Source organism: Opisthocomus hoazin, chromosome 10 (assembly GCF_030867145.1).
Source record: "Opisthocomus hoazin isolate bOpiHoa1 chromosome 10, bOpiHoa1.hap1, whole genome shotgun sequence".
NCBI classification, from domain to species: Eukaryota; Metazoa; Chordata; class Aves; order Opisthocomiformes; family Opisthocomidae; genus Opisthocomus; species Opisthocomus hoazin.
The window spans coordinates 22,118,283-22,143,413 of record NC_134423.1 but is presented as its reverse complement, the minus strand read 5'-3'; the positions used below and the strand labels follow the sequence as shown (position 1 = coordinate 22,143,413).

The following is a 25,131-nucleotide window of genomic DNA, read 5'->3' as shown; positions in this document are numbered from 1 at the left end:
TACAGTACCATTCTATCACTTGACATGTGAAACATTTTTGATTCTGCAATATCTTAATATTGAAAAACATGTTACTTTCCTTACCCTTTCCATCTCTTGAAATTCTTCATCTAACTTCGTTCCTTCTGCACCACTTATTTTTTCACTGAACAACTGTAAAAAAATAAATTTAATTAAAAAAAATATATATTACTATTTAATTACAGAATAAATATCTCTGAGAGTCACAGGAATTCATGCCAGATTAGAAAATATGCAGCAACTATTTGAGGGAACTGTGCAAGAGAAGAGTAACCTTAGTCTTGGAATTGAAGCACTCATTTCAAGAGAGACAAAGATACCTGACATGAATTTACAACAGGCAAACAAAAATTGATTTCTCATGCTTAAACGGTTTGTACCCTAAAGGCACGACCTACACCGCAGACTTCAGGCACAGTGACCAGAGTCTGGCTGCAGGTAAACCCAGAGGAACCCTTCCAAGTATGTCCCTTCAGCTCTGCACCTCTCAGTACCTTCTGGTCGCGTGTCCCACCAGGGTCAGGGATACGACTCCCATTCCTGCTGGTGCAAGTTGGGTACAGCTCTGTGGAAGGAGCAGACTCGTGAAAACTGCTGCATTGTGACCCACCTGTGTGACTGAGCATCTTTACGATGCCAAAAAGAAAAACGCCTCGCATCCTTTAAAAACTCAAAGCACCAGTTTTAAATAGAGGATTTCAGTAAACCTTATTAAGATGGCTGAAACGTTATCCAACTTCTGTGTAAAAACTCCAGGCTGCCAGACCCGAGTTGGGTCCTCACCGAGTAAATCATGGCTAGGAATGATTCAGCTATCTGCTTCTTGCAGTGCATGCCACCTGCACTGCAACGGCGTGAAAAGAAAGCCAGATCCTCACTCAGTGTGAAACAGCCCTTGAAAGCATCACTCCACTACGAGAGAAGTGGTTTAACACATATTCAACAAATATTAAACTCCTAGGATAATCCCTGCAAAAATATTACGCATTTCTCTGTTTTAATTTACTGTTATCGCTGAATCTATAACAGTGTAATGTAAAATCCAGGCCTGGCTCGGTGACTGCTGTCATTCCCCAAACCTGCCCCCAATAAAGCCTTATGTTCGTCGTCAGCACCTTCTAAAAGGGAATTCATCTCACTGAATTAAAAGGGCCTTGGAGACTTGCATAACCTGAAAATGGGTCACGGCTCTTCGCGGTGCAATGGTTCCCTCTTCTCGGCCAGTGCCTGCACCGCACAGGTGTGCGGGGAGCGCTGCCCTGCCAAAAAACAGCGGCGAGCTGATGAAGCAGAGCTGGGAGCTCAGTGGCAGCTGACCTTGCATCAATATCGCTGCTACCACACAGCCAAAAGACTGACCTGCTTCAGGGAAAATGTGAGTTCAAAGAGCCATACTGCTAATTATTTCTATTGCCTTTACAGCAGGACTCTCAATCTTTATGCTTAACACGCCAAGCAGCCCACAAACTTGTCCAGATCATTTTTCTTCCGCAGCACCGACAGAACAAGCAGCAAAGCAGATAAAGCAGAGGTGGAGAAGCCCAAGCATCAGCCAGTTCCTGGAGGTCACTGACATGCTGCTGTAAGACATCGCAGCAGTGCAGCAACCCAAGGCCCCGTGGGGAGGGGGACGCTGCCAGGTCCCTGCAGGCACATCCAAGGGGTCCCTGAGCACGGGTGGAGGAAGGTGCAGTCTGTCCGAAACTGTGCAGCTTCTCTACACCGGCAATTTCTGACCCCTTTCTGTGCAACATTAGTTCCCAAAATAATCAATGCCGTTTTCCCACAGCCTCACACAAGTTTTCTTTCTCCATCAGGCAATGAACAGATCCATGGTTTCCTGAAACCTCTCGTGGTGATCCCTTTTCAAAGGCTGAGTGCAGGGGGGGGAATTATCCTTCTTAGGCTGAAGTTGCAAAATCCACATTCAGTAGCTACCCGTAGCTGTCTCATTACAAATAATCCATTTACATGTTGGTGAAGGATAAATGCAATGAAGAAACATGATTGCTCGACTGTGAAAGCATAATTAAATTACCGCACCAAATGACTAAAACAACAAAATATCCCACACTCGGAAAGAACAGATCCGACTGTTGTAACAAGAAGCACAAATTGATGAGTAAAAAGTTCACATACTAACAGTAATTACAGAGAGAAAAAAAAAAATCCACTGGCTGACTGGAAGGCTGATGAAGATTGTCTGAAAAATGCATTTTCTCCTCAGATACACTAGAAGTTGATAAGTTTTCAGTAAATGCCTTAGGGCATACACTATTTATCCACTGGCATCCCTCAGCTCTCCCTGGCTTACCGATGGCCATACATGGTCACACATGTCCTCACCCGAATAACAGTCTGAAGCTTCGCCTTGCTGTGCTGTCTCTGCACATCTGCTCCAAAGCTGCCACCCAGGCTTAGTTTTGGTTTCTCTTTTGAAATGCTGCAAACCTTTTCACTGTGTTTCGGATGGGTAAAATCTGATGGCACTCACAGAGGGAGAAACGATTTGCAGCAACATCAAGTCATCCCTCGCAAGGGGATCACTGGAGTTGTAAGGAAAGCACCGAAGTTAGGTCCAGAAGGCCACAGAACAACCGAGACTTCTATGCATCAGCTGTCAGAGAGAGAGAGAGAGAAAGATTCTGCATCTATAATCTGCAGAGAATAATGGAGTAATTTAATTAGTAACTTGGATGATGGGATAGAGTACACTCCCAGAGAGTCTGGAAGACACCAGCTTGGGGGGAGCAGCTGATAGACCGGATGGTGGGGCTGCTCCTCATAAGGGCCTTGACAGGCTGGAAAAAATATGCTGACAGGACCTTCATGAAGCTCAAACGCAAATGCAAAGTCCTGCACCTGCAATGGAATATCCCCATGCAAGAGTACAGGCTGGAAGCCAACTGGCTACGAAACAGCTCTGCAGAATAACACCTGTGGTACTAGTGGAAACGTAATGATGAACGTAAGTCAGAAGTATGTCCTTGAGGTGAGGAAAGCCAGCCCAATACTGGGCTTTATTAGTAACATCATAGACAGCAGGTCCAAGGAAGTGATAATTTCCCTCTATTTAGCACTTGTGAGACCAGATCTGCAGTACGTATCCAGTTTGGGCTCCCCAGTACAAGACACTGACATCCTGGGTGAGTCTGGTGGAGGGCCACTGATAGAAGCAGGGGACTGGAGCACATGCCATACACAAACAGAGCTGAGTTTGTTCAGCCTTTAGCAGAGGTTAAGTGGGTATCTTCCTAGCAGGAGCATATGAAAAGATGGAGCCTGAATCTTCTGGAAGGACAGAAGGAACGGTCACAAGTTGGAAAGAAAGAAATTCAGACCTGTTAAAAGGAAAGAAAAAAAAAAAAATCCCCAAGAGGTTGTCCAGAGAAGTTGTGGACCTCACATACTTGAAGACCCGCAAGCCTTGCCTGGACAAGGCCCTGCACAACCTGCTCCAAGCAGGAGGCTGGAGTAGATGCTCTCGGGAGTGCCCTTCAGACCTGCCTGACTCCAATTCTAATTCCATATTTACAGCAACATGTGAATGTAACCCCATAGAGCCAGCCACAGGATCTACAGACACCATTTTATACAGACACTGGAAACAACCTAACACACACAACATCGAGGAGCAAAAGCACTGACCATAGCAAGGGTTTGTTCACACACTTTCCTGGTTCTATGCAAACATTCATGATACTGCAAGCTTCTAGCCCAAGGAGACACTTCTTCAATGATATTTACTCCGAGCTCTAATTTACTTTGAAAAAAGATGACTATCTCAGTGCTCAGAGAGATACCATAAAGAATGATTCCTCAAAAACATAGAATCATTAAGGTTGGAAAAGACCTCTCAGATCATCAAGTCCAACCATCAACCCAACACCACCATGTCTACTAAACCATGTCCTGAAGTGCCACATCTACACATTTTTTGAACATCTGCAGGGATGGTGACTCCATCACTCTCCTGGGCAGCCTGCTACAATGCCTGACCACTCTTTCAGTAAACAAATGTTTCCTAATATCCAGTCTAAAAGTCTATAAGCTCTCCATGCTCCTGACAGTAGAAATTGGTATGAAGGTCTAATGGTTATCATTAAATTTTACACCACTACAGTTTATTTCATATTGGTATAATGAGGGTCAGCTTCACTATTCTCGTATTTTGAAACACAAAAGCTTTTGCTCTGTTCTTAATGAATTTAGGAGTTGTAAAACTAGCACCACCACTCTCCCAGTTAAAAGCCACAGGATATCCAATTAATTTTTAAAAATGGATGCACAAAGGAGACGGCTGCTGAGTTTTAGTTCTCTGACTATTTGCTAAGCATCATTTACATGCATTATATCAAGCCACAAAACACTCTGACCTTAAATAGAAGCATGCCCTACTGTGGGGCTGTGTAATGATGTGGTAATATCTATCATTTTTTACAAGTCAGTTAATCAAAGGTGAAACTGCTACCATCACATAGGGCACATATTCCAAGGGAAGAATCCTGATCTTCATCTCTGAATTTGGAAGCTGGGTGCCATGGATTCAGCACCTTTCCACTAGACGGGGCCACAGCCAGAATCTGGGGCTCTGAAAAACCCCAGTTCCCACCATGGGGGCCACCCACTACCTTACTATTCCACTGTCAGGTTGGAAGCTAAAGCCATCCATTAATCATATTTCTGGTGGAGCTAATTAGGTTTCCTCTGCATCAAAATTTACACCCAGAGAACAGCTGTGACATAAGAAAGATTTCTTCCTCCCAGGTGTCTGTGCAACTCCCTCCACCACACCTGACATTTTAAGAGCTAGCAGGGAGAAAAAACATAACCCCTAAATATGAACACGAACACATTTTCAAATCAGCCATTGTATTATCATCTCTCATTTGTAGTTATATACAATAGCAAACTACCTTTTATTGTAGAATTTGCATGTTTATATAATAGACCACCTTTTTGCCTGAAGAAACACTGCAGTTTGTACACAAACGCTCCTTGCTTGTAAACTCTTCCTAGATCCTGCTGTTCTTTTTAATATTGAAAAATTAAGTATGATGTATTATAATCTGACAATCCAAAAGTCTCTGGTGGGTTTATGTGGAATCTTCTGGGAAGACAAACCTGGAACAAAACAAATAGGTTTTGAAAGCAAGCCCTCCAAACATTGTGATTTCTTTTTAATTCTGTATATCCAGCTACTGTTCAAAATATAAATTGCAATTTTGTTATATAGTCTTAAATGATAAAGTATTTATCTGCTAAGGAATCTGTATTCCAAGAAATTCTCTGAGAAAACATTTTTTCCATAAACCTAATATTACGATTTTTTTCCTCACACTAGTTCTTTGTTATTCTAATTTCTTTCTAATGCAATTTTCTTTCAATTTGTTCTGTTGTAATGATGCATGAACACAGCACACAAACTGTTTACAGTTTAAAATCTACAGCTCACCAAAATTCTAAACTAAAAAAGCCCCAAGCTTTCACGTAATTTTTCAGTACTTTTAAGTATGTTAAGATTTATCCTTCTTATTGCACAGGACTAGTACATTTCTCCATTCTCACATGGATTATAAAAACGAACTTCAGAAAAATGCTGTCTTCACTAATGTTCTGTACATCATATCCACTAAATTACAATACTTTTTCATATTTCACTAAGGAAGGTTACTGAAGATGAGAAACTGCCAAAAATATTCCATATCAACTGAGCACTGATAAAACTCTCAAAACAATTACCCTATTTTTTTATATATCCACTGGGTATTTCATAATACAAGTCAATAGGATTCTTGCCAGCCAATACTTGCACACATGCTCTGACCTTCTGTTTCACTTGTTTTGCCTTTCTTTTGCAACAGTCATTAAATGGGATTGAACCATCACAATTTTTTTATTGTTATTCAACTACTGTTGAAACAAGTGGAGCTTAAGAAGTCCTCAACTAGCTAGCAAAGCTCTCACGTACAGTACTGGCCAAGAAATCATCAAATACTATTTAATGACTGAACGAAAGGTATCATATTCTATTAAAGACTTCAGAGCTTTTAATGACTCCTCACAAAGTAACAGCATTTATTTTGTTCGGAAGGATTATCTGCTGAAATTATCTTTTGAAACTTTAATGGGATGGAAAACTCCTACATTTGTCATAAATATGCACACTGTCAAATCCATGAGGGGAACCCTAGATTCTAGGAAAAATCTTTTTAACAAAAAAGCCAAAGCTATGAAAATACTTTGAATTTATTTCCCTCTCTCTAAAAAGGAAGTAAGCAATCAACTGCGAAAACTAATGGATTCATCCCAAAGTTAACACATAGAAAGCCAGGAAATAATGTAAGTATACGGCTACATTTCCCACAGAAACATGTAACTGGGCCAAACTGCAGAACCGCATTAAGATATATCTTTAAACACAGTACTCAGTACAAAATACTACATTCCAGTATGGTTAATGCATAATAGTTATGCTTCTCTCAATAAATCCCTAGAACTTCCAGTTATTGCCCTGCAGCCATTTAATTGTTTCATTTGGTGTTAAATTATTATACGTAGAGCATTTAATGAAATGTGACAATACTAACAGTTTTCTGAAGAATCTTATTAAAGACCCCCATAAACAATAGGAAGAATAAAGTGGCTGGCAAGAGGTCTTATGGCTGAAGTAGAATTTCCTTGCAGTGTTCAACCTCCCAAGGGGAGAAGAGAGATTTTCTGTTTTGTCCTTTTCCAGAATGCTCCATCAGATTAGAGAACCCAGATGTCAGCCTCTCTTCTAGACCAAAAGTAGTTAAACTGCAAATATATGTAATTCGCTGTTTTGTGTTTCTAAGTTCTGCTACAGTGCTATGTCTATTACCTGTTTTGCTATATTCTTGTATTTCACATAGATTGCTATATTTCCTGATTGCTATACTTCATATAGATTGCTAATTCCCACACTCAAAAAGAATGTTGCTACTAGTTCATGAAGTGCAGACTACCAAGGACTTGAACCTACAACACAGCTTAATGTCTTGCACCTTAGCACATCTTTAACAATATAAAGGATTACACACTGGCAGAGCCATCTGCACCAGATTTGCCACTGAGACAGAAAAATATTCTTTTAAAAAGAAGCATAAAATATTTTGGTTTATTGACTAGGTGAGCATCCAAAATGAATGGACAGCTTATAGATACCCCTGTGATTGACTCTGAGATCTACTGAAGGTCTGAGTGCTCAGAAGAAAAAGAAACGCCCCACACTGAGAAACCGAACTCAGATGCACATTTTCAAACGCAGTTCTAAACAAAAGACTAAAGAAACACAGCACTTGGCCCCTGGAACAGCTGCAGAGGATGCTGAAACCAACCAGGTAGGCGAGTGGCAGCCTCTTCAGGTGTCTCCCCTGGCACCAAGAATGTCCCAAAATAGGGCCCAGAGCCATGCAGAGACAAGGGTGTCACAGCCACTGAAAGTGGAAAATCATTGTCAAATGAAACTGGGTAACATATGCCTAAAAAGAGATTTTTCTCAGGCTTGTTAAAAAAAATACAATAATGAGGGAAAACTTCAAGTTAAAAGTGCACCAGTACTTGAAGCTGTGCTTTTAATTGTATTGACACAGCTCATGCTACCCTAATGCCTTGGAGAAAATCCAAACCTCTTATTTTAGAGGTTAAGCACTAAACGATGGCAAGAACTCTTTGATTGCCTGAGTACGTTGTGTTTTCAAAGAAAACAAAAATATTCTTGCTCTGATGTACTTGAAAGAAAAAAAGACTTATTCCACCCTCCAAAACAAATAATGGGTCTACTACAAAGTGCCTATGCTTCAGTTTTGCAAAGACAGAACACTCTGGTTTACCTCCAGCAAATCATTTAAAGTTCATACTTCAGCAGGTGCTTAAGGGCTTCGCTGGACCAGGACTGGAGTGCTCAGACCTCACAGCATCAAGCTCAAAGGGTCCTCACCTTTACATGGAGTATTTTCTAACTTTTTCTTCTACCAAACTTTCAGCTAGCAGCAGCACAGATTTCTGCAAGGCACTCAGGGAAGCAGTAAAAGAGATTTCTGACAGCCACAGAGAGAAGGTGTTTATTTAAAAAAAAAAAAACAACAAATACTAATCAAGCAGCTGAATTGGGTTCTACTGATATTTAACTAAAATATGGAGTGCAAGAAGCTGCACCCTAAAAATCAAATACTTGTTATTGCTCTCATGGCTACATGAGTAGTATAAAATATCTCTAAATTCAACAACATGCGCACATTGGTATTTAAGAAAGTGAAGTTTTCTCTTTTGCTAACAGTTTATGCTTAATTATGAAATGTAATATAGTATTTTGGAATTTATGTGAGACATGAACACTGATTAAAAATTATAATCACATTGCAGATACAAAAACTAAAATAGCATTCTGACAGCGTACATTTTTATATAAATTCAGGGAGATGAAGTGTTGCCTACAATTGGATGATTCTCTTGTCATCCATTACCCATCACAAACAGCTGAAGCAGAACACCACATCCATGACCACAGGAATTCACATCCTAGTGTTTCACCAAAGATGTCTATTCCAAGATATTTAAAGCAGAAATATAAAGTATGAACTGCAGAACCTGCCTGTAATTCAAAGACAGCTCATGACTACGCTCACACTATCTTAAGCAAAGAAAGGGCACGCCCTACATCTAAACTTCCTTCAGGGATTTCTGATGGACCCAACAGCAAACCTTGTACCAGCAGCCAGCAAAATCGAAGCACCAAAGAGAGTTGCATTTTTAAAAAGATGAAGGATTTTAAATTATGTAGAAATATGTTACATTTAAGGACACACTAAGATAAACATCACTAAAATATTCCTTGAATATTTTCTAATTTTAAAAATTTCATACAGTCTACGAAAGTGAAAAGTGAAACCTGAGCCCCATTTCCTTTTCAGAGCACAGAGTTAGGTAGGAAACCCATTCACATAATGAAAAACCCCAGGCCATCTAAAGGACACCAGGAATCTCAAGGGCCTGTTTCCCAAGAAGCAAAACATACTTTTTCTACAAACAAAGAAATGCAGCAAAGTCCCGCCAGAGTGTTTATATTCAAGAAGAACATTCCTATCTCGCTAACATTTGTAAACGTTTTCTTTCATTACATGTACCTTCTCAGACAAACAGGAGCACCAAGATCACAGTACATTAACTATTTTTAGGAAGACAGATGAACTGAGTTATAAAGGGATACGCCAAATAAAGAGGAATAGAAGAGAAATATGTTTGCAATGGGACTTGCCTGGGACGTAGGGATTTGCGGGTGTCTCCATATGTGTACTTCCTACATGGTGATGTCCCACGAGCTGCTGGTGTAACATTAGCCCAGCTTCAAGCATGTCACTGTTAACAGGTCACATGCAGGTCTACATCAAACATTATCATTAAGCCTACCTTCTAACACGGAGCAAATACTTCACAGCTAAGCATGATCCAAAGTGCAGAGAAGTTCAGCCAGGCAATCAGCAGAGATCACTACAGTCAACTCCACAGCTGTCAGTATCAACAAGAACAGACCCTGTCCACCAAAACTCCCCATATGCTCATCAGGAAAAGCTACCCATTCACATGATGGAACGAAAGGTCTGCAGCCAGCACGCTGCATCAATGAACAGCCACAGCTGCTGAGCTGCAACAGAACAGCTCTGGCAAAGGCTCACAAGTGGCAGCTTCGTTTTATTTAGAAAGGAAGCTCAAATAGTGCAAGCCATGGATTCTGGGATCAAGGGAGCCCTCACAAGCACTGGTACGTACAGGAACATATAAGCAACGATAGAACTCCCCGCTGATGTGGGAGTGTCAGCACGCAATCTAGACACAGCTCCCAGAGACAATCCAAGATGTCTATCTTTCAGCAAGAAATCTCACCAACTGCTCAACTGGAGGTTCTGCTTTCAGGCTAATGGTGTTAGAGGCTCATAACTATGCAGACAAGAAATTCCCCTGATTTCAATTCTTTTATGTACAGTTCTTCTGTACCACTTCATGCGATCTCTCCTAACAAATTAATTTGCATGAATAAGGACTGCTGAAGACACCTAGGTACATGTCAAAATGTATTTAATCAATCTAACAGCATTTGCTTGGGAAACCACATCAAAGAACAAGGAAACGGCACAGAACCCAAGAACATGAGATAAACAAGGTTACTGGTGGATGAGTGCTGCCTTTTCTGCAGGAAGGACTTACATTATCAAAAAAAGATGGAAGAAAAAAACATTAAGAGTGATTAACAACAGAGATGATTTTGCATAGTCTAAACAAAAGATTCTGCCACTTGGGAGTATTATCGCAACAGAAATTTTTCATGAAAGAAGGGCATACCATTTTGACAAAGCTAACAAGTGCTTTACATAAAGATCTGCCATAGAATGTATATGAAGTGTTTGACCACTTCTGTAAGTTCCTAGCATCCTTGCAATTCTTTCTGCTGACATAACTTGTCATGATGACTTGGTCGCCATCACAGAAACGTGGTGGGACAACTCGCATGACTGGCATGCTGTCATGGATGGCTACAGACTCTTTAGAAAAGACAGGCCAACAAGAAGAGGTGGTGGAGTTGCTCTGTATGTGAGGGAGCAACTGGAATGCATCGAGCTTGGCCTGGGGGCAGATGAAGAACGAGTTGAGAGCTTATGGGTTAGAATTAAGGGACAGGCTCATAAGGGTGACATTACGGTGGGTGTGTACTACAGGCCACCTGACCAGGAGGAGGAAGTTGATGAGGCCTTCTACAGGCAGCTGCAAGCAGCCTCACAGTCACAGGCCCTGGTTCTCATGGGGGACTTCAACCACCCTGACATCAGCTGGGAAAACCACACAGCTAGGCATTCGCAATCCAGGAGGTTCCTACAGAGCATCGATAATAACTTTCTAATGCAAGTGGTGGAGGAACCAACAAGGAAAGGCGCGCTGCTGGACCTTGTATTAACAAACAAGGAGGGACTGGCGGAGGATGTGAAGGCTGGAGGTAGACTCAGCTGCAGTGACCATGAAATGGTCGAGTTCAGGATCCTGCGTGGAGGAAGCGGGGCGATAAGCAGGATCAAAACCTTGGACCTCAGGAGGGCTGACTTTGCCCTCTTCAAGGAGCTACTGGGAGGAATCCCGTGGGCCAGGGCTCTCGAAGGCAGGGGGGTCCAAGAGAGCTGGTCGCTGTTTAAATGTCACTTCCTCCATGCACAGGAGCAATGCATCCCCCTGAGAAAGAAATCGAGCAAAGGAGGCAGGAGACCTGCACGGTTGAACAAGGAGCTTCTAGCGGAGATCAGGTGGAAGACAAAGGTCCATGGAATGTGGAAAGAGGGGCAGGCCACTTGGGAAGGAAGAGTACAGGAATGTGGTTAGAGCATGCAGGGATGCAACGAGGAAGGCCAAAGCCCACCTGGAATTGAAGCTGGCAAGGGATGTCAAAAACAACAAGAAGGGCTTCTTCAACTACATCAGCAGCAAAAGGAAGGCTAGGGACAATGTGGGGCCGCTGCTGAATGAGACGGGTGTCCTGGTGACAGAGGATGCAGAGAAGGTAGAGCTACTGAATACCTTCTTTGCTTCAGTCTTCAGTGCTAAGACTGGCCCTCAGGAATCCCAGGCCCCAGAGGTAAGAGAGGAAGACTACAGAGAGGATGACTTTCCCTTGGTCGAGGAGAACTGCATGAGGGATCGCTTAAGCGATCTAAATGCCCACAAATCCATGGGCCCCAATGGAATGCACCCACGAGTGCTGAGGGAGCTGGCGGATGTCATTGCTGAGCCACTCTCCATCATCTTTGAGAGGTCCTGGAGGACAGGAGAGGTGCCCGGGGACTGGAGAAAGGCCAGTGTCACTCCAATCTTCAAAAAGGGCAAGAAGGAGGACCCAGGGAACTACAGGCCGGTCAGCCTCACCTCCATCCCGGGAAAGGTGATGGGGCAGCTTATCCTGGAGGCCATCATGAAGCAAGTGGAAGAAAAGAAGGTTATCAGGAGTAGTCAGCATGGATTCACCAAGGGGAAATCATGACTGACGACTCTGATAGCGTTCCACAATGGCATGACTGGCTGGGTAGATGAAGGGAGAGCCGTGGATGTTGTCTACCTTGACTTCAGCAAGGCTTTCGACACTGTCTCCCATAACATCCTCCTAATGAAGCTCAGGAAGTGTGGGCTGGATGAGTGGTCACTGAGGTGGATAGAGAACTGGCTGAATGGCAGAACTCAGACGGTTGTCATCAGCGGTGCTGAATCTAGTTGGAGGCCGGTAACTAGCGGTGTCCCCCAAGGGTCAGTACTGTGCCCAGTCTTGTTTAACTTCTTCATCAACAACCGGGATGAAGAGTTGGAATGTACCCTCAGCAAGTTTGCTGATGACACCAAACTGGGAGGAGTGGTAGACACACCGGAAGGCTGTGCTGCCATTCAGTGTGACCTGGACAGGCTGGAAAGTTGGGCAGAGAGGAACCTGATGAGGTTCAACAAGGGCAAATGCAGGGTCCTGCACCTGGGGAGGAACAACCCCATGCACCAGTACAGGCTTGGGACGGACCTGCTGGAGTGCAGCTCTGTGGAGAGGGACCTAGGTGTCCTGGTGGATGACAGGTTGACCATGAGCCAGCAGTGTGCCCTGGCTGCCAAGAAGGCCAATGGGATCCTGGGGTGCATTAGGAGGAGTGTGGCCAGCAGGTCGAGGGAGGTTCTCCTTCCTCTCTACACTGCCCTAGTGAGGCCCCATCTGGAGTACTGTGTCCAATTCTGGGCTCCTCACTTCAAGAAAATGAGGAGCTGCTGGAGGGTGTCCAGCGGAGGGCTACAAGGATGGTGAGGGGACTGGAGCATCTCTCCTGTGAGGAAAGGCTGAGGGAGCTGGGCTTGTTCAGCCTGAAGAGAAGGCTGAGAGGGGACCTTATAAATGCTTATAAATATCTGAAGGGTGGGTGTCAGGAGGATGGGGCCAAACTCTTTTCACTGGTGCCCAGCCACAGGACAAGGGGCAATGGGCACAAACTGAAGCAGAGGAAGTTCCATCTGAACATGAGGAAGAACTTCTTCCCTCTGAGGGTGACGGAGCCCTGGAACAGGCTGCCCAGGGAGGTTATGGAGTCTCCTTCTCTGGAGATATTCCAGACCCACCTGGACAAGGCCCTGTGCAGCCTGCTGTAGGTGACCCTGCTTTGGCAGGGGGGTTGGACTAGATGACCCACAGAGGTCCCTTCCAACCCCTACCATTCTGTGATTCTGTGATAACTCTGGGATGTACTAAATATTTTTTGATTCCTGTTCTTTCAAGGGGAGGAAAATAAAAAAAAGAAAACAGACACAAGTATATCAAAGGTCTTGACCAACGTGTATGTGCTTTAGAAACCCATCATCCCTGAAGTAAGCAGCAAACAATGTCATATGCCTTGTGCTTTAAGAAAAATAATCTCCAGTTAAGGTAAGAAGAAGTGTCCAGTATTAAATAAGTCATCTGTAAAAACAGGACAAAGTGCCAGTTATGATCCTGCAGTTCAAAGTGAATAATAACATCTAGAAAAATACTATTTATGACTCAATTTGTTATTTGCTGTACCTTTGGGGGAAAGGAGAAAATCTCCTTTCTTTGACAGCAACAGTCAGAATTTACCCCATATGATTCTTGTGCTCCAATACCTAATTCTTTTGCCAGAATTTAAGGTTTGGTTATGTTTTTTATTAATTTACTAAAGGAAACATTAGACATCACATTATAGCTCTGATACTCCTTAAAGTTGTTCTGCAGAAAACTAGACACGAGATGTTGGTGCCAGAAAGTAAATTTTAAGTAGGGCCAGGATTGCTGGGCACTTGCTGTTACCTGGTCAACACTCAATCCTGTACCCAGCCGATCCAGTCAGTACACAATCAGGCATCCTTTTAAATCAACCTTATTAACAAAATCCAGCCAAAGTATGTGTAAATATAGACTGTGTAATCTAGACTTCTACAGAAGTCTGCACGTGGAGAAGGGTGCTGTCTCTTCCTCTAAGAAAGCATGCTCTTTTAAAGTTCTTAACATATTTCAGAATATTTTATCTTCACAATGTAATGGGCAGCTTGACACTTTTTGTGACACTCCAAAGGTCTCGAGTCTCTCAGTAAAGAAAGCCCACGCTACTTGTGCTGCTGATACTGCTTGTTCATAGGTCTGGATTCCAGACTTTCTATTCTCAGCAAGAGCTACTCATTAGCCACTGCTGCAGCTTTTGATGCTACAGGAAAAATGAGGAACAAAGTGGTACAGATAGAACCATACATCCAAGCTCCTAATATGCCAGTCATTTAGGAGAACTGGAAGCCTAAATACTTGACTGAATTTGGGTTAAACTGATTTGTCCTTGGCCACGCAGGAAACAAGTGGTAGCTCCAAAATTAGAATGCCATGTCCCAGATCTCCACTCTTTGCCCTGAAGAATGCTGTCTTGCATGAAATATTCTATTTGTATTTCTGAAGAATCAAAGCAAGTGAAAGTTATGTCTATGGGATACAAATTGTGAGTTGTCAGTTACTGCACAATCATAAAACCTATTATAAGAATGCAATACCGGATTTTGTCAGAGAGCAAGATTAAAAAATGAGTGTACAGTCTGTGCAAGAAAGATATTTTTATTGTAGACAGTCTGATAGAAAAGTGAAATTAAAAGCATTTACTCTTGTTTTCCATGTTCAAAGTGATATGACTAGATGTTTCAAATTTTCAGATGTTGAGTGATAACACTTAAAATCTACAAAACGATGTTGTTTTCCTGCTAATCTATGCAATCATGGATTGTTCTAGTTCCTAAATAACTGCAATGTTTCAAAAGAGAAAATATACAAAAATCTGCATTTGGTCTAAATATGCAATCATTTGGATAGCAGAAAGTTGAACAGTTTGCTGAAGATTATGAGACACTTCTGACCCCATTTAGGAATTTAACAAACTCGATGCTGTCCAGCTGAACACCTTTGTCTCAAAACCAACCTTCAGAAAACATTATATCAAAGCTACCTGAAATTGTACACAACGCAAGGAACACGCGATCCCTCATTTTACACTAACATAGGTTTAACTGACTCTGCAATTACAAGAGTCACTTTTTTTTTTTAATAATAGATCCTGGTCTAACTGAATAAATTCTGCTAAAATTAAATTTAAAGAAAACAACAGGAGACTAAAACATCCAGCTGCAGTCCTGATTCAGCAGAAGTAGCTTTCCACAGGAGTATTATTAAGGAAGTTGAGAGCCTCCATCAGGATCATAAATCACATCACATACAGTTACAGTGAGGCAACATTTCAAAACACATCAGTAACCAAAACATTAAATACTGATTATGCAAGTAAATAGAAAAGACTTGCTCTCTTGTGCCGATTGGGAGATTAATGGTCAATTAGCAGAAACACTAAGGGCAATATTTTACAAAATACTCCCTAGTTCAGTCAATTTTACACTTTTTTTCAGTCACTTTTAGCCTTTTTTTTTTTTAAATGTAAATCTGTCACAGCTCAGCAACAAAACCATGCTGAACTGGAATTTGCAAAATTCATTTCTTAGCAAGAAGTATGACATGCAACGACATCATGCCGTTAAACATGCCGATACCTGTCAAAGGATACCCTTTCCCATGCATGTCAGAAGGTACAAGGATTAACAAGCCTTCCCTTTGCCTCACAAACACAAGCAAGTGAAGGAAAACAAAAATAAAACAAAAATATTATAGGAAAGGAAGCTACAGGCAAAACTGTGAAATAACTCAGTGGCTCAGCAGGAAACAGCATTCCATCCCAGTCTATGAAATTGAATATGCTTTTCCTTCAAAAGAATAGAATTAATCAACAGCTTTTACATGTATGTACGTGCAGGTATAAGCACACCCCCTCATATCCCCTCAAGAAACTCAAGAGGTATTAGGGACCTGGATGCTTTTGAAAACCCCACCGAGTGCTTATCTAAATCTGTAGGCACGTAAATACTTCTTAAGAGCCTAACCCAAGAGACCCATCAGAGAAGCACACACGACTAAACACTGCCAAAAACGAGCTCTGTTTAATTTCAGATTGCAGTCAAACAGCCAACCGCAACTAAACTAACCACTACTACTACATTATTATTACTTAATGCCTTATTTTCAAGCAATATTTTGTCCTTGTGTTTCTTCTAGCACAGAGTAGTTAGCAAAGGCTTCCCTTATTTAGATGCAGAAATAATGGCTAGATAGGCAGTGGATATTTTCATAAACAATCTATACATTCACAATGTAGAACCATCAGGATGCCTTAGGGCATACGTACAGTTTAGGACATCTACAATCTAGATCTGCAATTATCACATAGGAAACCCTTCAGAAATGACAAAGTTTTAAACTGTTACTTGAATACAGAGTTACCTGTTCCTGTCTGGGCCCAACACTTATCTACAAACTACCATGTATACATAAAGATCCATAGCACTGTGGCCCAATACGTTTCAACTGGCATTCAGAATTCTGACAATCAGCAGACACTTTTCCACAAATATAAGCTATGTGTTTAAAAATTACACAGAAAGTTGACTACTCTAGAAAGCAGGCAGACTTGCACAACAGAGCTCCGATCGATGGCTCCCGGCTTGGAAGCACTCCGCCAGTGCAAAGGAACAGCCATGCTTTTGCAAAGCAACGCTGTATCATTATGTGCAAAGCATCAGCAATCCTACCTACGCAAAAGGCACAGGTAACAATATTAAACGATAAACAGAAGTCCCATTTTCCAAAGCATGCTTCTTCTGCAGCGGATTCAGTAATTTCTTTCGGGAGGACCCTACAGCCCTCCTTTTGTTACTTTTCAAATCCCAGTCCTCTGTGCTAGTAAAATTGGCTTAAGTTGGCACTTCTCCCACCTGTATCACCAGTGCCAGAGTTTGCAAAAATAAAGTTTTAAAGGATATCATGACAGAAATTACTATTTTTGAAAGTGCAGCACATTTAATGCTTCATAATAATTTCATTTTCAATCCTATTTAAAACATTAGCACTTTAAATTTATGTATTTCATTCCCGAATCTGTGAGAATTTAGCTCTACTTTCCGTAGAGGTTTGCTGCAAATTCTCCTTTCAGCCTGAGGACCCCAGTTTCAGAGCCTTTGTGAAGAGATAGCCGGCCCATAGCTGTACCAATCACCCTCTGGCAGCCAACACGCTTGATGCTGGAAAAGAGGTGCAGGAATGAAACATCGCCCTGGCAAGAAGGGATGTAGCTATCCAGTGTGTTCCCTAGGCAGCCACTACCAGCTAGGTTCCCAGGACCCCAGTGACAATCAGAAGCTTGCTGATGCTCTGAATGCAAGGCTGCAGTTGCCTTCTAGGGAAAGAGACAGCAAAAATGATGCTACTCCATACCATCACGGTTAAATCAATGCCACAAGTTCAAATACCAGGGACAAAGTCTGGTCTTTGTTAGAGTATCATCATCTTCATGAAACTGAGAAAAATAAGAGTTTGTCTCAGTCCTCAAAAAGTGAACCAAGAAGCATGGGAGGGGAGAGAAAGAAAATCACTTTACCACTAACAACCATTGCACTACCTAGAGTTCTGTGCCAGGGCAGTCAGCTCTGTTAGAGCACCAACCCCCTGCATCAGGTTTTCCCGGCAGTCCTGTTCGCACGCTTACCTCGCATCGCAGGACGAAGGGCAGAGCTGTCAGCTTCTCCCATCTCTTGAGTAACTCTGCTAAGCTTTATAGTCTCACAGAGACATTAAGCCAGCCATGCATCCCAAGACACTTTTTCTCCTGATCACTGGTACCTCTGCACTTTTCAGATCAGCCAATTCAATTTTGTCTCTTTTCACTAGCATGGCTTCCATTTAGTTTGTTTTTCTCTCAGTTGCTTCCCCCCTCCTTATCACTTCGCTCTCTTTGCCTCACGTTTCCTTCTGTGTCGTTTATTTTCTTCTGACACACACTTCTCCATCCATGCTGTATGTAAGACCCTGCTCAACACCTGAGCAAACCACAAAGTAAAAAAAAAAAAAAAAGAAAAGTAAAAAAGAGCAGCAGCATTTGAGCTGGCAGTCTGCAGCAGCTGCCAGCAAGTAGCTCCAAGCTCCTCAAAGGGAGAGAAAAGAGGGGCAATTTCTTCCATTTACTTCCATCCAACTTCCCTATTCATCTTCTTCCATTAATAGCTCTTCAAATCGGTGGTTTCATGAAACAGATTCCAGGATACTGTGGTTTTAGATTTAAAGCCATCTAGAGTACATTTTCCATTGATGCTAAAGCACCCCTAACATGCAAAATATTGACACTGATGAACCATGGAAATTTCAAGAGAAAAAGGTTTTTCTACTGAAGTCACTGGGACAGGGATGGAATAAAGAGGCAGCAGTGTAAAATACAAATGCTGGCTCTGATCACAGCAAGGCATTTGGTCTTATTACCACGTTTATCATCTCCACCTGATATTGTGCAAATTATCAGCATAGCTAAGACCAAACTACCCACCACGGCACTCAAGCAGTATGCCCTGCTACACGGACTTGAGGCTTCAGATGTCAGATAAAAGCAGTTCTCCAGTGTGCAAGTCTGGATGTGAGGTAAAGCACTTCATAGCAGCTTCAGATCTAGACTCAAAATCAAGCCTAAATAAACAAAGCTCATTTTCCCCCTTGCAGACAAGTGAGGAAAGACTACTCGCTGCCTCTGCATAGGGCTTACATTTTTGTACGGTTTATGCTTTCCTTTAGCCTTCCAAAAACAGCTAGAGATTACAGCCAGTGCAGGCAGTTATGTCTGTTTTTTGTAACTGGCTCCATTTCATTTTGGGATGCACGTGCATTCACAGTGAACTGAAATCAAATCAAGTACTGCTCAGCTACAGGAGTCGTTAAGGAAAATGGCTCCATTACATATTCCAAACTTCTTTTTAAAGTTCCTTTTTCTGTACCTTTTTCCTAAGCGGTGTGTTGGCACTGCAAATCCAGCACACCACTTCTCACGGCTGCATGCAGGCCACAGTCAGTAACGCTAATGAAGGTGACACAGGAGGTTCTTTTCAGTACTCTGCTCAGGAGTCATTTATTGGTACACTCTCATGTTCTTTTATCAAAGTACAAGACTGGTTTATACTGTTAATTTATATAGTCTCTAACTCAAGGTTGAAAGAATGAAGCGTCCTAGGACAGAAATACTGTAGCAAACATCCCAGTGAAGATCATGTACTTGCTGTTATTTTGAGAAACGGATAATAACCAATGGAGACAGGGGAAAACAGCTAGAGATATAGCTACCTTTGGTTTCAAGGAGAGTTTCAATAAACCTTTGCTTGAAAAGCTACTTCCTACCAGCTTTGCTTTCTGTCAGAGAGATATGCACTGTTTATGACTCCGTGTCATTAAATTTGACCTTCTGCCTTTAAATTGCAAACGCACTTTCCCGCAGATGCATTGACACTTGAACTTAAGAACACAACAGATAAGCGTCACCAGTTGTATTAACTGTGAACAGCTACTTGCCAAACAGCTTATGGAGTACTGCAATGCCAGGTTCAGAAAATGCAATACATCGTGAGCTCTAAATCATCTGCAAGGTCTCTGATTAGAAGTCTATCACCTAGACAAAATGTCATCCTTCAATTTTTAAATGGGACTTGAGTCTCCTCCTGCCTTCAGATCTGTCAGCAGCAAAACACTTTTTGATTTAAGCTCCAGGTGAGACCCTGCAGCTCCACAAGGTAAGATTACTAGATAAATACACGAGCTAGAAGCATGCAGAATGTTTACTGTTATTCTAGCAGGAGATGTTTAAAGGAATGCATTCCACCACTTCTAAACCTAAAAGGCTAAGTCCTTTCTCTTATAATGCATACACTACTTGTTTAACATTATTTTCATTACTAAGCTGCTTTGACAGAAAATATTAAGCAATCAGTAACCATATGCAGATAATTTTGGCAAGACCCTCAACTGCAGTTGTAAAAGCGCTGTCTTTTATTTCTGTCCCATAACATATAGCAGCTTTCTCAGCCTCCTAATTACATGCATTCTTTATTCTTTTTAACCACTATCACAGAGCTTAAATACTGGTCACTGAATAATGTGAAAAGAAATGTGTGTTGTACATTTAAATGGAAAAAAGAGCAGCTGTCACAAAGCAGAAGCTTGATTCCAGCTACAGAGAGCTAGCACAACATCTCAGCTGCAGAGGCCTGGTGTTTGCTATTCCAAGCCATTCTGGTCAAAGGAGTTGAACTCGAATAAAGCACAATTCAAACACAATTCTTCCTCCCCTGCTCCCCCACAGTCTCTCACAAATGAGCTGGACTGCCCAGTGATTAATGGAGCTTGTTGTTAACTTACCCAGCCAATCTGCTGTAGTAATGCCATTATCCTGAAGATGGACTTTTACCTTTGGGTCCCACAGGCTCTTAAAACAGCTGAACTTTGCTATAGCCACCACTTCTAGCGCTACAATTCTGAGACACATTTTGACCTGAAGTCTTTCCTTTGGACATGGTGACCCACCATCTCAAACACTTCAAACTGGAAATCCATATCAGACTTGACATCCCTCCCAGGTACCTTGATAGGCTTTCTCAGTACACCCCACTAACTCTGCAATTTTCAATTTCACTGTTTGACTGCACCAGTGGGATGAAAAAGCAAGCGACACAGGCTTCAGGTAGGCATTTCTAAACCACGGGGATTTTATTCTTGGTGCCTTTGGCAGCTACTGAACTTTGGAGGCAGCAAAACCACCGAGAAATACATTCCAGAAACTGAGTGCATCCCATTGCAAACGCATAGTTTTTCCAAGATTTCTACATGACTTCTGCTCCTCCTTGCCAATAAATCCAACCCATTTCCGGCAAAACCCAGCCCCCTTCCAGAGAGCAAAATCCTCTTCCTAAATAAAGCCTTCATCTCCATGCCATTTTATAAATCACAAACCTCCAGTAACTATCACTCATGACTCCTCCAAACTTGTTCCAGATCTCTGCACAGAGGGTTTCAGACTGCCCTTTGATGACTTCTAGCTATGGTCCTTCCAAGTAGCGCTAAATGACCTTTCCTACTCATTGCATCTGTTGAGTCAGAACACAACCAGTCGTTCTGGACAAGTGCACATAAATACAGCTCTGAGGCCAGTATTTCTACATATTACAAAATAGCCATTCCAGTTTGACAATCATACCTTATCTTCAAACACATCTAAAAGAGCAGTGAAAAAAGACAATAAGATACTGAACCCATAGAAAATTTAGGCAAATTATACAAATCAAACAGATCATTAGCATGAGATGGTGTATACACCACCACTCAGCATGGTGTCTAAGAGCTTAAATTAAATGCAGAGAGACATTGAAGAAAGACAGTATCATGGACAAAGGACATTCTTGTCCATATATGAATAAAGTACGAGACTCTGGACTCTATAACCCGACTTTGCATTTCTATAGAGAGTGACTCATTTCGCACCAGGCGGTGACACGTCACAGTATTACTGAGCATTTTAGTCAAACTTGTCTGCTAAAGCTATTCTTTAACACATGCATTGTACAACAAAAACTACTTTGTATTGCAAAAACCTTAAACACTTTCTTGACAAACCTCCACTGTTTCCCAAAGAACTCCACACTGATGCCCACACATGCATTTAGAAATCAGTAAATTGAAAGTAATCATTATTGTACACATCTCAAAGGAAAACATCTTTGTAAGAATTCAAATGTAACAAACTATCTAAATTTTTAGATGCAGACACATTATTTGCTCTGCAAGCTTACTTAAAAGGCTATGTAACAAAGTGTGAGACTCAAGACTGTCCACTTTTCAGAAGAGAAGATACAAGTGCTTTTCATGATAAAACTTGATTACACTGAAGTCTCTGACAAAAATTCAAATTCATTGATGTGAGATTTCACGTAGCCAAGAACAATGACACACCTGAAACCACAAAGCTCCACACAGACAGAATTACTCTTACCTCAGTATTTCATTTTGCAAGTCTAAAATACAGTTCGCTAATCCGTTTAAAATCTTGCTGTTTGTGGAAGTGAGCATATCCTAGCAACAGAATTATACAGCCATCAAAACTCCGTTAATAAAAAAAAAAAAAAAAAAAAAATCTTTCGATAACATCCTTCCTCACTTTTCCAGTTTCACTGACTCCTCACTCAGGTCTAAACTTTTGTTAAAGAAAACATTCTGTATTTCTTCAAAAGGAAAATTTGGGGATTCTTATTCCAAACTATGATCTGTTTGGCACTTGCTTATCCAGCCAGAATACACTGTGACAGCATGCACGCAAGGCCCCCAGACAAGGGGTGGTAGCAGGTGCATCACACTGCAGCACTCCTTCTGCAGGGTAACACAGGACCATCGGCAAGACTCGGTGCTGCGTACACACCCTGCTGGAACCGCTTCCTGCCTGCCTCTGCTCAGGCGTCTTGTTTCAGGTGTTAACAACCGGGCGATATTTCGTCCCCTTTCCTCTGCATGGAGAGGAGCTAGAGCTGTGAATGACAAGTTACACGCAGAGAGAGTTCCACTGGCTGTTATCACATTAACACTTCTTCCTCCATCCGCAAGCTCTGGGTGCAAAATCCACTTGGCAGCAGTACAATCCTGATCTGGCCCTCTTTCAATCCCTCTTTCTGAAGTTGCCCTCCGTGTTTGTAAGGAAGGTGTCGCTTCCTTTTGACATAGTCATATATGCCCACTGCAAAGATGAAAAAAGGGTGATTATGCTATAAAACAAAGCGCTTAAAATTAGAGACTTAATCTCCTCTACACACTTCCTTTCCAAGTGATATGAAGAACTTTCATATTCTCTTCTTACTTACTCCAAGTCCTGTGTGATTTGTTTCTACATTAGATGTCCCTCATGACTGAATTTAAAGATTGCTTTTACAGACACTAACAAGTAATTGTCAAAGGGGTCCCTTACGACATTGTGCTTTGTCCAAAGAGTATTGAGAGAACATGAAAAGTTATACCACATTTATTTTTTACTGGTTAGCTTGCCTCTCACTAACATCCATTTACAACTTTACTCCAACTTGTATCTCTGTTCTACATCATTTGTCACACTAGTCCTTACTGTAACTGAGAACCTCCCTCCCCTGATACTCCTCACAGCTGAAATAAAAGTGCTCTTCCCTTTACTCAGAAAACATATGTTTCCCCTCCCTCCTTCAAACAGTGTTCTCAGTTCTCCACTGAAGCTGGATTGAAGACTCCCAGATCTCATTGTGCAAACCCCACCACTCAAACGATCTGTAGGTTACATGATTTGAGGTGATGCTTTCACAGGAACATTCCTTTTACCTACATGCAGGTTGACCACCAGTTTACTTAAACCACTCATTTGCCCTGTTTGGACTACAGGCTTGCTGGAGTATGGATAGCGCTTTTTGTCTCCTTTGTTTGCCCTCACATGAATATTATCATAACCATGACAGTCACCGCTAAACTCAGGGGGAACTGGAAGCAGAGATCTCATGTTGGATAATCAGTCAGAACGTCAATGAGACACAAATCTCTTACAAAGCATAGTTTATTCTACTCTGAATGTGAACAAAACATTCTAATATTTGTTAAGGTATTTCTCCACAGCTGCTTAGCCTTCTCTAAATCCTTTTCAACCCTGCCGAGACATTTCCACCACTTCCCTTGCACTGGTACTAGCTCTGGTCCGACTACGATGCGAGTTAATCCACCCGAAAGCTAATCACACATTTGAGCTGGGTTAATTTTCAGATAGATAAGCGGCCTCTGTCAGCTTGGTGTGTGATCACACAAGCACCGGGAGCTGACTCGAGGAAATGGGCAGGACTTTACTCTGGGGGTAGAGTGCGGCTATGATGCCCTAGATTTAGGATGACACAAGTTGCCATGCAACTGCATCCTTAGCCTGATGGCATCCAGCTGTTAAAGCTGATTCCATAAACATAGTACTTGTACATGCAGTGGAAAGGTATGCATACAAAAAGCAATCTAACCATCCACTGAGGTAGTCTGACTTCTTTAATGACCTCTCTGTCCTAAAGTAAGCAAGCTTTACCTTACCTTGTCCATTCAATACCTTTTCATTCCTGTCCTTTTCACATGACATCCAGCAGTTGTCACTCAGTCTAGTGAAAACCTACGCCTTGCCTTATTCTAGAAGATGCTGGCATATTGCCAGTCATGGTTCTGGAAGAATACACTACTGTGATTCACAGCTTCTAAGACAAATCTATTGCACTTCACATTCCCAGAACATTATCTGACCAGTTCCAGTACAATGCCCTAGAATTAACCCCAGAAAATAGGCTCTTTTCTCAGGTTAAACTACCCTAGCTTATTCGGGAAAGATAGCTCCCCCTCGCTCTTGCAAAAGCTAACATTAACTATGCCACTGCTTATAGCACAGGCCTGAACTCTCAGGGGTCTACCCAGCTCTCAGCACCCGAATAGTCCCAGGGCTTTCCATGGATGTAAAGCTGTGAAAATACTTCAAGGCTTCATGGAACCACAGCCCAGTGTTTTACCTGTAGCTGGGTCCCCTATGAAGTCTGACTTGCTTAGAATTGCTACAGAATAGCCAATTGGAGCATTTTTCGGTTAAAGTAACATATGCTAGCATTGTTACTTCTTTTACATCATTTGAAACAAAAAATTAAATCCTAGTTCTTCAAATAACAAAGATCAATCAACACATAAATCACAGCTTGCATGTGCAGAATAGACAATTAAAATCTTTAAAACATTTAAATAATTTTTTCTTCCTGAAAACACTTAACTGCACTGCATAATTCATGACTATCCAGTTGCCCTCCGGCATTTTCCATGACCAGAGGTTTCTGCTTATTAGATGGCTTTATTGATAACCCATTTGAATAAAAATCAGCTGTGGTATAAAACGATACTTCCATTTTTTTATTATTATTTATTTTTTTTAAGGCTCAGTACATTGGTCCTCCTTATCAGGACACCAAGCACCTAGCACCTCTTTCTGACTTCATGCCTTAAGCACATCGTCAAAGGCCATGTGCAAGACTAAAAAGATGACTTATTCACAACTGATGTCAGAGAGCCCTGTCAAAGGAAGGGCTAGGAAAAAGACAGTGGGTTTT

At 41.9% G+C, this 25,131-nt stretch overlaps 1 protein-coding gene across 4 annotated transcripts in view; it reads right to left on the bottom strand.

Annotated features, from left to right (window-relative positions):
- SH3GL3 (SH3 domain containing GRB2 like 3, endophilin A3) overlaps positions 1 to 25,131 on the bottom strand; it is a 58,193-nt gene that overhangs the window by 18,330 nt on the left and 14,732 nt on the right. The window contains exons 2-3 of one of the 4 annotated variants that reach the window (XM_075431589.1): positions 4,938 to 5,145; positions 85 to 153 (exon numbers count right to left, since the gene is read on the bottom strand). In XM_075431589.1, the coding sequence (XP_075287704.1) occupies positions 85 to 93 (9 nt within the window). In that variant the 5' untranslated portion in view covers positions 94 to 153; positions 4,938 to 5,145. Of the gene's footprint in view, positions 1 to 84; positions 154 to 2,515; positions 2,537 to 4,937; positions 5,146 to 25,131 lie in introns of those variants that run through there. The other 3 variants (XM_075431590.1, XM_075431588.1, XM_075431587.1) reach the window with 3 other exon arrangements.